Below are 16972 nucleotides of genomic sequence, written 5' to 3' on the forward strand. Positions count from 1 at the left end.
TCACGTAAAAGAATCCAAGCGGTCCAGATATATATGGCATTTTCATTCCCAGGAGATACTTGACTTGTGAAGTCACGACGTGGGTGGCCGCCCCGGTTGTCATTGCACTGATCACGGGCTCCGTAAGCAGGAATGTGGCCCTGCCCAGCTGCAGTGCAAACATGGCCACCTAAGAGGACAAAGGAGAATGACATTTCCCAGGGTTCCTAGAGGAATTAACGTCTGACACATTTTCATTTCCATTCCATACAGACCTAAAGAACTGACGCAAGATGAGACTCTTAAGTCTTATATATTTAATATCTTGAGTTTTTGTGAAAACATAACTAGGTTCCAAGACTTTCCAAATGTTCTTGGGTACAGTGTAAGTGCTCCAGTGAAAAGGAGCACATTTCCCATCCCCTGAAAATTGACTTCTTTTTTTTCTCTTTTCCTAATCACGTAAGTCACAAAAAGGGGAAATATTCTCAAATCAGTTCATATATGGGGTTCTATGGAGAAAAGTAAAGTTGCCTGATCATATTTTAATTTTAAAAATCTCAGAAGGATGTGATTCACTAGTCTACACCCAGTAGGCTTAAAACCTCAAAAGCCACTTCTTGAGTTTCTCCCGGGTTCTGAGAAATGGAAACCCTTTTGTGATTAGAAAATGTCAAGTAGTTCTAAATGGCCAATACTAATAAGACCATATGAGGACTTATTTGTATGTGGAGAAGAGCAAAAGACAGAGATACATTAAAGGGATATGAATTCAGAAACCCAGGAATCAGTCAAAAACTCATTTTCCTTTAAGAGTCCCTTGCTACTCATAGCATCGTGCTCCATGGCAAAACCGTGTCATGACCAGACAAAATGATCAAGTCTGAGTAGAAGCTATGCATTGAGTTCTGCTGGGCAAAAGATGACCAGAAGAATCAAAACTCTCCTCTCTCACTATTAACATAGCAGTGGTTAGTATCCTTCCTTTGCCAGAGAGAGAGCTTTCAGAAGATGGCCCACCCTTTCCCTGAATACAACTGTGTGAACTCAGTCAGAGAAACTGCAAAACATAAAATTCAGCGTTTTGAAAGTAACATTAAATTACATTCATGAGTATCCCCACACTGGAAAAGGGACACAAAGTGGGTCATGTTGATAGGGCCTCTCAATGTGTTAATTATAATATTTAGGTCAGGTCTTAAAATTCCTGCTGGAAAATATGATTAATTATTAAAAATCAGAGGAAAGAATAGCAATGAGATCTCATTCTATGAAGAGTTCACAGTGATGAGAAAGGGAAGTATAAAGTGCTATCTGATAACCCTAGAGCATGAATTGAAAAATATATCACTGCTATTATATTGCAAGGCCCTTTGACCAAAAGCGATCATGCTCTGAACTTGCACCAGAGTAGAGTTTCCTGCACTCAAATCTGAAAACCTAAGTCCTAATCTGGGTCCTAGCCTGACATCCTAGCTGTGTGACTATAGAAGATCTACTGAAATTTTCTGAGCCTCCTTATCATCTATAAATCATTACAGTGAAGTCTATGCTGTCTTGTAGAATCATTATAAAATGAATATGAAATAATATAAGAAAGGGCTTCAAAACTTGCAAAATGTGCAATATATGTGATGCACCAGGAGCATCATGAGGTGCCATGCATGTTTCTCCAGTATGAAAAACCAGCCACAGTTTTGAAAATGTACAAGGGACCACACCACCTTTTCCATCTCTGGAAAACTTGAGAGAATTTATCAGTGCGGAAAGAAATGTATTCAAATTGCTTGCAGTTTAGCAGCCCCCTTTTATTCAATATGCAATTAAAAAATAATATGGATCGCCAACACAGAAATCAGGCAGTCTATTTCTGCCAACATAGGAGGCCAGAGCAGCAGCTTCTGCTACTAACATTTCCTTTTCAGAAACTGTGTGTTTGTCAAAGTAGAATTGTCCTGAGGGAAATATGCAATCAATGGTATAGGCACAAATGGAACACACTGATCTTGGCAACTCTTGATTCATAGTCTGTTGATTTTCATCCTGAAAACACAATCAGTTAAAAACATTGAACCAATTTCCCCCAAGCATCTATCTACTAGTAAGTAAATTCCAACTTATGACATTAACTCTTACAGGCCCTAAGGATAAAATTAGCATATTATTGGGGTAAGATGAACACCAGAGAGATAGATTTTCAATTCAACTAAATGCAGTTTACAAGCAATCCAAATCTTGGAAATTGTGAAACCTGTTTGCATATATGGAATTTTATGCATACGTGGAATGTTGGAAAGTTCTTATCTGGATGCCAAGAAATCTTCATTTATTTTGAGAAGCAAACTCTTTTGGGAGCCCTTGTATAAACCATCACCACTTTACCTTCTGTTTATTATTTGTTTCCTAAATTCTAGCACCTTTTTAGAGGAGTTAATGATTTTTCATGGCTAAGAAACAAAGTCACTTTACCTGAAGTCATTCACCAACCATTTCCAGGTAACACTGGCTGTTAATAGCAGCTTCTTAGTCATTTCCACAACCTGAATGTTACAAATGGAAGGGCCCAGGAAAGTACACGATAGAAAGAGTTCAGCCTTTCCACATATTGAAAATACATACACCTGCCTTACAACAGAAACCAGAAAAGATGGAGTACCCTCCTTTCAAACTTAGCCAAAGACTCAAAGTGTTTTTGTAATAGTCTACTTGTACACATTTTTATGCTTAAAAAAAATCTTCCCAGCAAGAGATAAATCCCTAAAATGAAGAATTCTTGACTCCAAAAGGTCAACAAGCCCCTTAAGAGCTCATTTCTGATACAAACCATTGGGTATGTGAAGGATGATTGCAAACATGCGAGATTTAACTGAAGAAAAATTACTCTTTTCTGGATGATGACATTCTCCATTATCCAAGACAATGACAGATATTTTAAGGACAAACAGGAAGAGGAGGAGGAAAAAGGAAAAAGAAGGATCAGAAAGAGAAGAGGAGAAATTTAAGAACTCCTCTTTTCCCACTACCCAAATTTGAACAGTTTATTCACATCAAAATTAGGGCTCTAGCATATAGAGGCTGAGGTACACAGCTTGAAGACAGCAAATACCCATGCAACACAGGTTTTGTAGAAGCACCCACAGATGGATGTGGCTTCCAAGATCATCTTAGAACTTAAATATGTGAAATGAGGATCCTTCTAGACTATTTTGCTTGGAGGCCCAGTATTTAAATTTTATACCAATGTTAAGCATTTTTTTAAGCTAATGACATACTAAACAGCCACCTTACCTCCTTTTACTAATAATATAGATGACAATAGTTCTAAGCTGCCTAGCCAACTCCCAAAATTTGCCCATGCAATGTTTTATGAGAAAATAAATTTTATACAATCAATATATTTCAGCTGTTTGTAGTAAAGCTGATAATCTGGGCTAAGGCTGAAAACCTCTGACACACATTATCAAGGTTCACTAGCGTGATACTATTGGGTAATGTTTCTATAAACACCATGTGTTCTATATAAATTGAATGCATCTCAGATTTCAGGCCATTTTTTGCAAGTGGCCTTCAAACAGTGAAAAAAGAAAAGAGTACATAGTAAACAACTATTCTACCCATGTGGATGGAATACAGCATGCATTTCAGGTTTTGTCAGTTCCTTTGTAATCGGGCTTTTACATATACCAAGTCATTTATTTGTCTGCTCAATAAATATTTACTGAATACCTACTAGGGACTAGCCACAGCATTGTTGCCGAATACAGTGATAAAGATACAGTTCATACTTTAAAAAACCATACAAAGAGAGGTGAAATGAAGATGCTGGGAGCGTGCACTATTAACCAAAAACATAAAGAACTGTAATGTAGGTGTAACTAGGAAGGTAAAACCTGAGAAGCTCTTTGGGTGGAAGCTAAAATGCTAAGAGCTGTGTTCTTTATTAAGCAGCGTAGGCAGGTCTGGGGAAGAGAGCTAAATTGCTCATGACGACAGGAAAATGACTGAGTGCTGCATAGGGATATGGCAAAAAAGCCTGTGTGGCCAGAAAACTTGAGAATCAAAAATGTCAAATGGATACCTATGAAGTTATATGCTGTGGATTTGAGAATATAAAACCCTCCTCCATATTGTTCGTGCTAAAAGAGAAGGAGTTGTCAAGCCATGCAAAGACATGGATAAATCTTAAGTGAGTGTTTTAAGTGAATGAAGACAATCTGAAAAAACTATATACTGCATGATTCCATATATGTGATATTCTAGAAAAAGCAAAACTATGGAGACAGTAAGGAGATCTGCAGTTGCCAGGGCCTTGGGGGTGGGAGAATGTGTAGTAGGTAAGCTACAAGGAACTGGTTAAGATGGTGAAACCATTCTGTATGATACTGTAATGACGGATATATAACACAAGCATTTGTCAAAACCCATAGATCTTTACAGCACAAGAGTGCACCTTAATGTATGAAAATATTTTTAAAAAACCCTTTGGAGGTCCGGAGATCCCAGAATGGAATGCAGAATATGACAAAGAATCTGCAAACACTGCTGTATTTTCTATCTCTATCAATTTTGCCTTTTCCAGAGTGTCACTCAAATGGCATCATATAATATACAGACTTTTCACACTAGCTAAATGGATAACTTCATTGAAAGGGGTGGGGAAAAAAAAACTGCTCATGTGAATAACTCTGGAAATGAGTAAAGTCTGTAAAACCAATGACGAGGGGCGCCTGGGTGGCTCAGTCGTTAAGCGTCTGCCTTCGGCTCAGGTCCTGATACCAGGGTCCTGGGATCGAGCCCCGAGTCAGTCTCCCTGCTCGGCAGGGAGCCTGCTTCTCTCTCTCCCACTCTCCCTGCTTGTGTTCTTGTTCTCGCTGTCTCTCTCTCTGTCAAATAAAGAAATAAAATCTTTAATAAATAAATAAAACCAGTGACGAAAAAGAAACACTGTAGTCCAGCTATAAAGTTGTTTCCCACGGGGATAAGAGTTAACCATTCTGAAACTACTCTACATATATACTGGAATTAAAAAATTAAGTAGATGGATGGTGAATGGTGGGAGCCAGGTTTCTCACCATTGGAGAAGTTACAGACCAGCAAGGGGAGAAGGCCAGGATGATCGATGTGGTAAGGGATTAGAGTTGGGGATATCTGGGAACTCAGGTTTTAAAAATAGATACAGGTAGTCTGCCTCTGTGTTTTACATTTAGCAGGCTTTGCAGTACATTTACCCATTGTATTACTTTTAAAAACTAACAAACCTGGAAAATGCACACTTCAGTTCTGAAATATAAACTCAGCGTGGTAGGCAGAATTCTTCCCCAAATTCTTATTCCCAGTTATTCAAAAGAACACTAATTTATGGGGGCGCCTGGGTGGTTCAATTGGTTAAGCATCTGCCCTCGGCTCAGGTCATGATCTCAGGGTCCTGGGATCAAGTCCCGCATCCAGCTCCCTGCTCAGAGGGGACCGTACTTCTCCCTCTCCCTCTGCCGCTCCCCCTGCTTGTGCTGTCTCACCCTCTGTCAAATAAATAAATAAAAAATCACACTAATTTATGAAGGGATTTTGCAGATGACATTAAGGTTATGGCCTTTACAACAGGGAGAGTATCTTAGGGAAAAAAAATAAAAATAGATACAGATAGATACATATAGAAATATATATAGATATGTCCGCATACATGGGTTAATAGACATATATATATTTCCTCTCTCAGCTGAGAGGGCTAGAAGCAACAACACTCCAGTTGCAATGAGCATACCCAGCATCCAGATCTTGATCTCGGATGCTATTCCCCAATAAGAAGAACCAGGGCTCCTCAGAGAAATGGTTGATTCTAGGACTGGGGAAGGAAATATACATTATGAGCCTGGATTATCTTGTAGTGTCAGAAAGAAAGGAAATGGTCTAAAAATAAACAAACAAACAAATAAATAAATGGAGGAGTTATGTCAAGGAGGGACATAGGAGCCAACTGAAAGATCTCCTAACACCCAAAGCTAGCACAATTTGAGGAACAACATACATAAAGTAGTATTGGACTATAATCCAAAGGATAAAATAAATATCCTTGAGTCCATATTGATATAAATAATTGATTACATTTTTAAATGGGGGATCTGAGAAATCTCCTGTGTAAATTATTATTCCAATAATTTACATAGACACTCCCCACTCCTTATCTCAACTCCTCACTTAAGGTAACTCCCACCTCTTAAGTGTGCACTCTGCATATTGACTTCTTTCCAAAGAATACAGTATGGAAAGGGAGGGGAATAGAGAAACTTTACATTGGAGCAACCTGACAAACACTAGTTCAGCCAAGTGATTAAAGTTAACATCAAGAATGATAAGTTATATTGATAGTCTAGACTGCTGATATGATGTAACCAGAATGTCACTCTATCTCCCTGGTCTTCCTCCTAAAATTCCATAACCCCAGTCTAATCATGAGAAAAATATCAGACAAATCCCAATTGAGGGACCTACAGAATACTGACCAGAATTTCTTAAACTGTCAAGGTAATCAAAAACAAGAAAAGTCTTAGACATTTACATAGTTAAGAGAATCCTAATGGGACCTTTGATTCCATCAATACCTTGTCTTTGGTCAACACATTATTATAAACAATCTTTGTTCCAGGGTTGCAAGAAATGGAATTTTGGCTGAAAGATTGTATACTGACTGCAGATCAGCCTGCAGGAAGTTTAAGTGGTTCTTAAAACATATTAAGTATTTGTGTGGTGATTTAAGATTATGAAGGAAAGAAATCAACATTTATTGAATAACTGTGCAAACCACATACTGTAGGTATCCTACTGCAAGGGATTTCATCCTTGCACATCCCTAGGAATAACAACCATCAGTTCTACTCTTGAGGAATCTGAGTCAGAATTCAACATTTCCTCTCTATCAGATCTTACCCTGAAGTCCATGCTCTTTTAATATTCTACAGGGCAAACCTGTTTCAACTTGTCCTGTTCAAAACAGGTTGCAAAAGTCTATAAAAGGGAAAAAAATTCATGACTTCTCTAAGAAAAATCTTTTAAGCTATAGAAGCTTACAATGTTGTATATCTAGTTCAGTTTTAAGACCTTTTATTGTGTATTCAAAATGTAACTAAGATGTCTAAAACTTAGTGTGCAAAACCAAATTCTCTGTCTTCCCTCATTAAATCTACTTTTACTCTTTCAAAAAAAGAGAGAGAGAGAGAAGCCTAATGGGAGACAGGACAATTAAATGTAATGTGGTGTACTGGATAAGATCCTAGAACAGAAAAATGACATTAGGTAAAAATTAAGGAAAGCTGAATACTACAAATGGACTTCAGTTAATAGCAATGTATCAATCTGGTTCATTAATTGTGACTAATGTACCACACTAATGTAAGATGTTAATAATAGAGGAAACTGTAGGTGGATGGAGTAGGTGGTAGCTCTGCTCTCTTTGTAACTTTACTGAAATCTAAAATTATTCTAAAACAAAAAGTTTTTAAAAAGGGAAAGAAAAGAAAACCTCCTCCACGTCTTCTACAGAATCTTCAGGTAAATCGACATTTCTCCGCAACGTGTGTACTGCGCATGACGCGTTCCTGAGTTCTGCACACGTGGGCATGGGGGAGAAGAGAGAGACTTTTAGAGGAGCTCAGACAGCTGGGCTTCAAAAGTATGACATGTGTGTAAATAACCACACCAAGACAAGTGTGCACACATATAAAAGAGAGGAATAGAAAACACACCATAGATTTCAGGGAGAAATGAATTATGCTGGATAGGGGGTAAACTTGTGCCTTGACACATAAGAAGGAATCCAAGTGGGAGAAGTTATTAGAAAGCATTCCAGAAAGAGGGAAGAATATGAGTATAAAGCGGAACAGCATGGGATATGTTCAGAAGACACAGAGCTGCTAGTTCAGAAGGAGCACAACTAGCCTGAAGGGAGTAATAGAAAATAAAGCAAGACATTTTGAAGTCAGAATATGGAGCACCTTAAAAGTAGTGAAAAGAGAGTTTTGCAGGAGTGAGTGACATCACTCTTCCATACATTTATTAAACACCTAATTTTGCCAAGAAGTGTGTTGCACACTGGCTCAAAAATAAGATCTGGGCTTTGGTAGGATTAATCTGATGATAAAATGTGGAACAAATGGCCATTTAATAGGTCAGTATAAGAGGAGAAACTAAAGGAAAAAGGACAGAAAACACCTAAACTGGACACAGCTGGAATGGAGAACAGAAATGAGCCATGTGTTGGATAATCCAGAGGGAAATTGATCATAGGCTTATGAAACACAGTTTATTTTTCATTTGATTTTTTATTGTAGAATATATCAGAAATTCACTGGGGTTAAGAATTATTTTTATTTGGAATTACATGGTTGAAAGAGGCGCCATAATCTTTTCAGTTCTCAGACTTTTCTGGAAAACAAAGCCTCTAACACAAGAGGTGATGAGAATCAGAAGTGCTAAGGGTGGACAGTGATTTGACCCGTCTGTCTTCCTTTCTGCCCCAGTTATAGAAAACAATGACATTGTAGGATGGGATGATTGGAGCATGATAGTATTAAGGGGTATGGGAAGTGGTTGTATTCTGTTTTTCACCGGGTGGTGGTTGGGGGAAGCTGTGGGAAGAGGTGGGAGATTTCACTAACTAGGTCTTCACATTTCAGTGGGACGGATCTGACAAAATCCATAATCAAATTAGAAAACTATACTACATTTTCTTACTCCTTTTTCATTAAGAACTGTTTACAGTTTAAACAGATATAAACACATTCCCTATCTTCCGGTCAGGGATAGAGGGAGAAAATGGTAAATTGATAAAAGTAAAAAAAAAAAAAATCTCAATTTAATTTTGGCTACTTAACATAAGTGATATCATTAACATTTAATTGACCTTTTTCTTATTCAAGTTATTCAATTTGCATCTATTAAATACTAGCTACTGGAATTATGGAGATAAACAGTCTCTGCTCCAAAGACTCAGAGTCTAGAAAGGCAGGTGTAAATATGCGGAACATATTTCCTGGTAGATAGAAAAGTCCTATCATGTAAGTCATGAGCAATGTCTTACCAAAGGCAGTGGGGGTAATCACTTATAACCACGTCCAGAGATATCAGGGAAGGCTTCTCTGAGATGATTCTATTTAAGCTGAGCCTTGAAGGATATGCAAGTGACATGGAAAAGGACCTTGAGTGCATGGAGAATTGGCAGGCACACAGTCGTCCAGCCAAAGCCATTGCCCCACCATTCAAGTCACGCCTAGTGCATAGGCTGCTGCTACCATTAAGGAGGTGAAATGTGGAAAGAACACACACAATGCCTGGCCTTGGAAGTTACTGGATGGAGTTTCCTTGCTTCCTGTCTCAGTATGAGTTTAGAAAGCCAGGTAGCTAGCATAGCAGTTAAGAGGCTGTTATACTGGAGTCCAACTCCTACTTGGCTAGTTCCTAATTGTGAGATTCTAAATATAAGTCACTTCACCTTTCAGCATCTTCATCTGTATAATGGGAAGAATAAAATGACTTATTTCATAAAATGATGGGGATTGAATGTATGAATACATGCACTAAGATGAGAACAGAGCTTGGCATATAGTAGGATAATAAATATTATTATTATTATTATTATTATTACTATTTTCAACGTGAAAAATTTTCATTTTTATAATTTTAAGGATGTTATAATTCTACTTTTAAGTGTATTACTCCTTAGCTTCGCCAGATACAAATACAGCTGGAAAGATTTAGATTAAACGAAGTAATGACTTCCTGACTATAATGGTTGTGAAATAGTGAAACATCATCAAAAGAAATTTTAGATTATCTTCCCCCTGCACTTCAGAAGAATGAACTCAATGATTTTTCTGGGAGCAGTATGTATGATGTGTTGAATAGTCAGGTTAAACTAGTTTATATCTTAAATCTTTCCTATATTCATGATCCCATTATTTAATACACCCAAAAAAATGTTTAGTACAAAACCAAAAGTAAATGAAAATCTCCTATTTGGGTCTGCAGTTGGTTTCTATCATTCTTGAAGACGTAAGCCTGTGTGTTTCCAGAATGCACCAGTACAATAATATAAGGCTCTGCACCACTAAACACCCCCACTTGTGTCACCCCATGCTTGTGCAACTGTCAAACAAAGGAGCTGTATATACCCATGTCCTCCAGGGCAGAAATCTTGTCCCATAGTCGCTTCAGAAAAGTAGAGCTCGGTAAAACTTCCAGAAGTAAATGGGCAGGGGACAATCCCAGACCCCTTTCAGTTCTTGGAAAAAGTAATGGGCAAGATGCCCAACATGAGAATAATAAAAGCTACAGGGAGAAGAAAACAATGGTTTTTAAAAGTGCCTTAACTTTTATTGAGTGTTTGTTTCCCCAACAGAAATGCTTAGTGATATTGGCATTTTAAAAGGTTCCACCTTGCCTTGAAATTAACACCTTATTGCTGTGAGTGAGCAAGCAATTCCTCTCTTGGCTGCTACTGTTTTTTGGCTAGAAAATGTTTCTTTTTCATTTTTTTTGAAAAGTAACACTAATAGCACAAAATTGCATCAGTTAGATGCCTGAGCTGGAGGCAGCAGAGCAGGTGGGCGGTGGCGAGGCTGATGCCCTGGCACTGGGGCCGCGCGTACTTGAGAAAGACTTTCTTTCCAAGATGAGACACTTAATGTACCTTAGAAATAGATGGTACAAGTGGAAACAAAAAATTTCCAGACCCGAAAGTTCAGTTACGATCAAATACTGCATGAGTTCTAATCACAGAGATCCTTGCTATGCTACAAAACCATTACAAAAAAACTAGAAAATCAACAACAATGAAATTACAGAGAGGGAAAGAAACCAGACAAAAAAATAATACAGTGAATACATTTTTATGAAGCTCTAGAAAATGCAAACAAATCACAGTGATTCATGTTTGATGGGAGGTGGGGGTCCTAAAGCACTAAGAAGGTCAAGTGTCAAGGAAAAATTTAGGGGAGTCACAGATATTTTCACTATCTTGATTGTGGTGTTGGTTTCATGCATATGTCAAAACATCAAGTTGCACACTCTAAATACGTGGAATTTATGTGTGGCAATTATACCTCAATAAAGCTGTTTTTAAAGGGTCCATAATCTAATCTACAACATAGAAACCTATCACATTACATTATTGTGGTTGTATAAGTGCACTTTATACTAGCAATATAAAAAAATGGTGAGAGAGAAGAGAAACAGGAATTACTTCTTTGCCTGAATAACAATGAATGAGAGATATTTGAAAGCATTTATGTTTAAGATGTATACATAAACAGCTTACCTAAAAGATAATCAAACCACTACAGGGCAAGTCTGTTTATTCTGGTGAAAGCAGCCTACAGTAAGGAATGTATCATTCTCAGTGCAAGAAAGACCAAGTAGACAAAAAAATGAATAAGAATACTGAAAACTTAATAACTTAATCAATAAGGTAGAACTTACAGCTATACACTAAAAGACTATGCCTTCTTCTCCCCAAGTGCTCATGAAACATTCACAAAAATTGATCATATATTAGGTTACAAGGAAAACATCAGTAAATTAGAAAATGTGAACTATTACAAACAGTTCTCTCTGACCACAATGCAATAACACCAAAATTATTGGCAAAATTAAAAAACAAAAAGGCCCATTTGTTTGGAAATTTAAAACCTTTTCCTAAATAATTGTTGGGTGAAAGGGGAAATATAAACTGAAAGTACTGAATTTCTAAAAAATATTGACAGTTAAACACTATCAGAATGTATAGAAAACATTTCAAGCAAAGAGCATGGGAAAATTCACTAAATGCACAAAATGTATTTATCAATAAAAATTTTAAAATTATAATAAATGATTGAATTCCCAACTCAAAAACAAGAAAAAGAATAAATAAACTAATAAAATAACAAAAGAAAGGAAATAAAATTAAAAGCAGAGGTAGCAATAGAAAAAAGTAGACATACTGTTTCAAAATCCTACTTTTTTCTTAAATAAAGAATTAACATAGACAAACCACTAACTAACTTGATCAAGAAAAAAAGAGCAAAGTGCAAATATAAAACTAAAAAATGTCAAAGCAGAAAACATTAAAACAAGAAACTGTTTAAAAATCATAAGAAATCAAAGGCCTACATACAAGTAAATTTGAAAAGCTAGATAGAAAGGACAATATTCTAGGGAAATACAGATTACCAAATTTGACCATACTGGAGACAGAGTGCTGCACATGACAACTTTATAGAAGAAATAGAGACCGTTATCAAGAAATTACCACCAGGGGTGCCTGGGTTGCTCAGTCGGTTAAGCATCTGCCTTTGGCTCAGGTCATGATCTTCAGGGTCATGGGACTGAGTCCATCCAGCCTGCATCTGGCTCCACACTCAATGGAGAGTCTGCTTCTCCTTCTCCCCATGCCCTTCCCCTGACTTGTGCTCTCTCTCAAAAAAATAAATAAAATCTTAAAAAAAAATTAATAAACAGAATCCAAAACCACATTAAGAATAAAACACACCATGATCAAGTAGGAGTCATTTGAGTGATTTACGGTTGATTCAATGTTAGGAAATCCATTAACATAACATATAATAGATTTCAGAGGAAAAAAAAATCACAGGATTATCTCTATAGATGCTGAAAAAGCCTGCATCAATATTCAACACTTTTTCTAATTTCTATTAAATACACAAAAATGTAAAACAATAAATAATTTTTTAACATGGTAAATTTATATACTCTATTCTCAAGACTAGCACCTTAATGGAGATGCTAATGGCATTTTAAGCAAGTTCAAGAAAAGGCAAAAAAAAAAAAAAACCCTACTGTTTCCACTATCATTTACCATTATAGCAGAGGTACCATCTAATGCAACTGAACAAGAGAAATCACGAGTTATATTAATTTGTAAAAAAGTAAAAGTACCTCTAGAAAATACTTTAAAAAATCAATGAATAATAAAACTCATTTAAATAGTAAAAAAAAACAAAAAAAATTCAATAAGTTATCAGGATATATAATGAACAGACCCAAGCACCCCATATGTACATGTATACAATACTGGAGCTTGCTTATTCACTTTCTTCATCCAAAAATAATACTATTTTTTCTTGATAATGACTTGTTCAGTTACCCCTCTCCCTACTAGACTATATCTTCTATGAAAAGTGACCTGAGGGCGCCTGGGTGGCTCAATCGTTAAGCATCTGCCTTCGGCTCAGGTCATGATCCCAGGGTCCTGGGATCGAGCCCCACATCGGGCTCCCTGCTCCGCAGGAAGCCTGCGTTCCCTCTCGCTGTGTCTCTCTCTGTCAAATAAATAAAATCTTAAAAAAAAAAAAAAGAAAAGAAAAGAAAAGTGACCTGAGCCTGTTCTCTAATTCCAGTTTTCCCTATGTCTAGCAGATAGCTGGCTAGAGTAGAGTTCCAAAAAGTCGTTTCATGTCTGGCACTGATGTTTAATGTTTCTAACAACTATCAAATTCTTATCACTAGCAGAATCCCAATTTGTTCACTTTTCTTTTTGTGAGGTATTCAAAGAAGGAGTTCCTTTCTATATCCCAGAGGTAAATTTTAATTAGTCTAAGACAGTTATGGTGATATTATCCCCCACCCCACTAGCAGTTCATTTAAGAATGGGCATGTGATATTTCCAAGCCGGAGAAATCCACCAGGGACTTTCTAGGGTCAGTTTTTATTCCTGACAAAGAAATGCACAAGAAGAGACTTACATTTTTCTGAGTCTTGATGTGATTGTGTGAGGACATGGTGCCTAACATGATGGCAGCATTTTGAAACCATGCAGTCATGGACTGAGGGATCACCCAGGAAGAAAAGTAACCGGCCAAGGATGGCATAGCAGGAAGCTATAAAAAATATAGGCTATTGATGAAATTATAGTTACTGAATTAACCAACCAGGAACTCTGCTACTACCAGAATTCTTGTCATATGAAACACTAAACTCTCTTTTAAGTCACTTTTGTGTATAAATTATATTTTCTGCAGCTGACAGCATCTTAACAGATACATTTGTTAAATAAAGAAATGAGTGGGGAAATAATCTATAGCTTTTATAGACAGAAACAATAACAAGCTGAAGGACATAATGGTAAAGAAAGCTCCATGTATAATAGCAACAAAGATGATGACATACTTAGGAATAAATGTGCAAAATATGTATGAGGAGACACTCCTGAAAGACTTGAAAGTCTAAAACTAAAGGCACCTGTTCTTGCATAAGATAACTCCATGTCATAAAGATGTCAATTAAACACAATCCCAATGAAAATATCAACAAGTGTTTTTTTTAAATATTTTATTTATTTATTTGACAGAGAGAGACACAGTGAGAGAGGGAACACAAGCAGGGGGAGTGGGAGAGGGAGAAGCAGGCTTCCTGCAGAGCATGGAGCCCGATGCGGGGGCTCCATCCCAGGACCCTGGGATCATGACCTGAGCCGAAGGCAGATGCTTAACAACTGAGCCACCCAGGTGCCCCTCAGCAAGTTTTTTTAAATGGAGCTAGACAAGTCGATGCTAAAGTTCAGAAGAAAGAACAAACATGCATGAATAGCCAAAAACACACTAAGATGTAAAACCTACAAAGGTGTACCAGTCCTACCAGATAAAACCACACTAGAAGTCTCCATAATTAAAACAGGGTGCTACTGCCACAAGAATACATTTACAGAACAGTATAATAGAATAGAATAGAACAGATCTAAGTAAATGTGGAAATGGTATAGGTGGCATCATAAATCACAGAAGCAAGGGTGAGCTTTTTAATAAATGTCACTGGCCCGGGTGCGTGGGTGGCTCAGTTGGTTAAGCGACTGCCTTCGGCTCAGGTCATGATCCTGGAGTCCCAGGATCGAGTCCCACATCGGGCTCCCTGCTCAGCAGGGAGTCTGCTTCTCCCTCTGACCCTCTCCCCTCTCATGCTCTCTCTCTCTCTCAAATAAATAAAATCTTTAAAAAAAATTAAAATAAAAAAATAAATAAATGTCACTGGCCCAACTGGGCAACCACTTAGAAAAAGAATACAATTAGATTCTTATCTCCCACCACACACAAGAATTAACTCCACACTGATCAGGAAAGTCAATATTAAAAAAAAATTCATATAGAAAATAATTTAATAAATTTTTTAAAATATGGTGAATTCTTCTATACACTTAGTGTAAGGGAAGGCTTTCTAATATTGACAAAGTCCAGGGGCAATTAAAAAAATGATTAATAAATCTGACTACATAAATTTTTTCAGTTGCATGGTAAAATAAATTGCATGTCTAATTAGACTAAAATACTTGCAGCATATATCACAGATAAAGGGCTAATATCCATAATATATGAAGAACTCTTAAAATTTGGGGGAAAAAAGAACCAAAACCCTAATAGAAAAATTAGAAAAATGTATGAACACAAAATACAATCTACAAAATGGATACAAAATGGTTTTAAACATATGCGAAGATGTTATAATTTGCCATCACTCATAATTTAAGAAATGCAAATTACCCTTGAATATGATTTCTTACCTATCTGGTTGATTAAAACTTAAAAGTCTGACAACACATTCTGTTGGTGAGGCTGAGGGTGCTCTCATGTATTTCCGTAGGAATGCAAACTGCTACAACCCTTTTGGTAGGTAATTTGAAAATATCAAACAAAACTACATATTCATTGACCTTTTGATCCAGTAATCCCATTCTGGGAATTCACCCTGAACGGACACCACCAATAATATGAAAATACATATGCACATACATAGTAGCATTGTTTACAAATGCAAAATGCTGGAATCAACTTCAATGCCCAAATATAGGAGATGTGTTGAATAAACAATGGCATATCCATACAACTGAGCACAATGCAGCAATAAAAAAGCATGGACAGCATTTCTAGGAGCGGACATGGAGTGATTTCCAGGATATACTACTGTTAAGTGAAGAAAGTCAAACACAAAAGAATGCTAACTTCCATGTAAGAAAGAAGGGTAAATAAGAAAACACTCATTTTGTGAAAGTATAAACCAGAAATGAACGAGACAGGTTACCCATAGGAGGTGGGTGAGAATAAAGCAGAAAGGAGAGGGAGACTGGGAGTGGGCTGGAGAGAATGACAGTTCTCTGATGTACCTTTTTTCGGAGTCTCCTCCTGTTATAATAATTAAGTCAACAAATGTCAGACTCAATTCTTTTAAAATCACAAAATTATTACCTGGCATGATGTCTGCTATTTCTTGATTTTCAGATTCTGAATAGTTCATTTAATTCACCAAGTTTTCTATGAATCTACTATGTGTTGAGTGCTAGGCTAAGTGCTATGAAAATTGGAAAACAGATTAAGATACTGTAACCTCAAAAACCTTGTGTTCCAAATAATGTCTTATGTAGAAAACAAACCAAAATATTATGGATGTATAGAAAGCTGAAAGGCAAAAAAGAAGCAATCTCAAAATAAAATCAGAAATTTTATGGTATGAAAAGAGTTCACTATAAGTATACATCTTAATTCTAATTCCTTTATCATTTTATGCCATAGTTTCTTCTAAAAAAGAGAAAGACATACTAGAATCATTAAACAATGTTAAGGAATATAAGTCGTAGATATAGTCGAATATAAGAAGTAGAGAAACAGTTGCATGGGAAAGGAAGTTAGATAAATAAAAGCAACAATTTAGGAGGAAAGATTATTGATGAACTACCAGAAGAGAAGGCAAAAGAGGAGTCAAAAGGACCTTATTATCTAATAAAAAAGGCAGATCAGTTCATCAATTGAATGGGTTGCCAGACGTTGAAGAACCTGTTGTCTGCCATGACCTCTTGTAACACAAAATGCAATATATGTCTGTATAAGTAAGCTTCCCATAGTAGGGTTCTCAGTTACTTATAGCTGAGAGCATTTCCAACTGATACACAATTTGTCAACCAGATTGGATGTGACTATTTCAAACACCTTAATATAATTTTATTAACCTAAATAGTTCC

The 16972-nt window shown here is 36.7% G+C and overlaps 1 protein-coding gene across 1 annotated transcript in view; it reads right to left on the minus strand.

Moving 5' to 3' along the window:
* The window catches only part of SLC26A7 (solute carrier family 26 member 7), a 106372-nt gene that overhangs the window by 57722 nt on the left and 31678 nt on the right, over window positions 1-16972 (minus strand). Inside the window, exon 4 of the mRNA XM_028112116.2 lies at window positions 5-169. Within this exon, the coding sequence (XP_027967917.1) occupies window positions 5-169 (165 nt within the window). The remainder of the gene's footprint in view (window positions 1-4; window positions 170-16972) is intronic.

Source organism: Eumetopias jubatus, unplaced genomic scaffold, assembly GCF_037043125.1.
Source record: "Eumetopias jubatus isolate StellerSeaLion01/CBP00866 unplaced genomic scaffold, mEumJub1_p1.0 scaffold_4, whole genome shotgun sequence".
In the NCBI taxonomy this organism is placed as follows: Eukaryota; Metazoa; Chordata; class Mammalia; order Carnivora; family Otariidae; genus Eumetopias; species Eumetopias jubatus.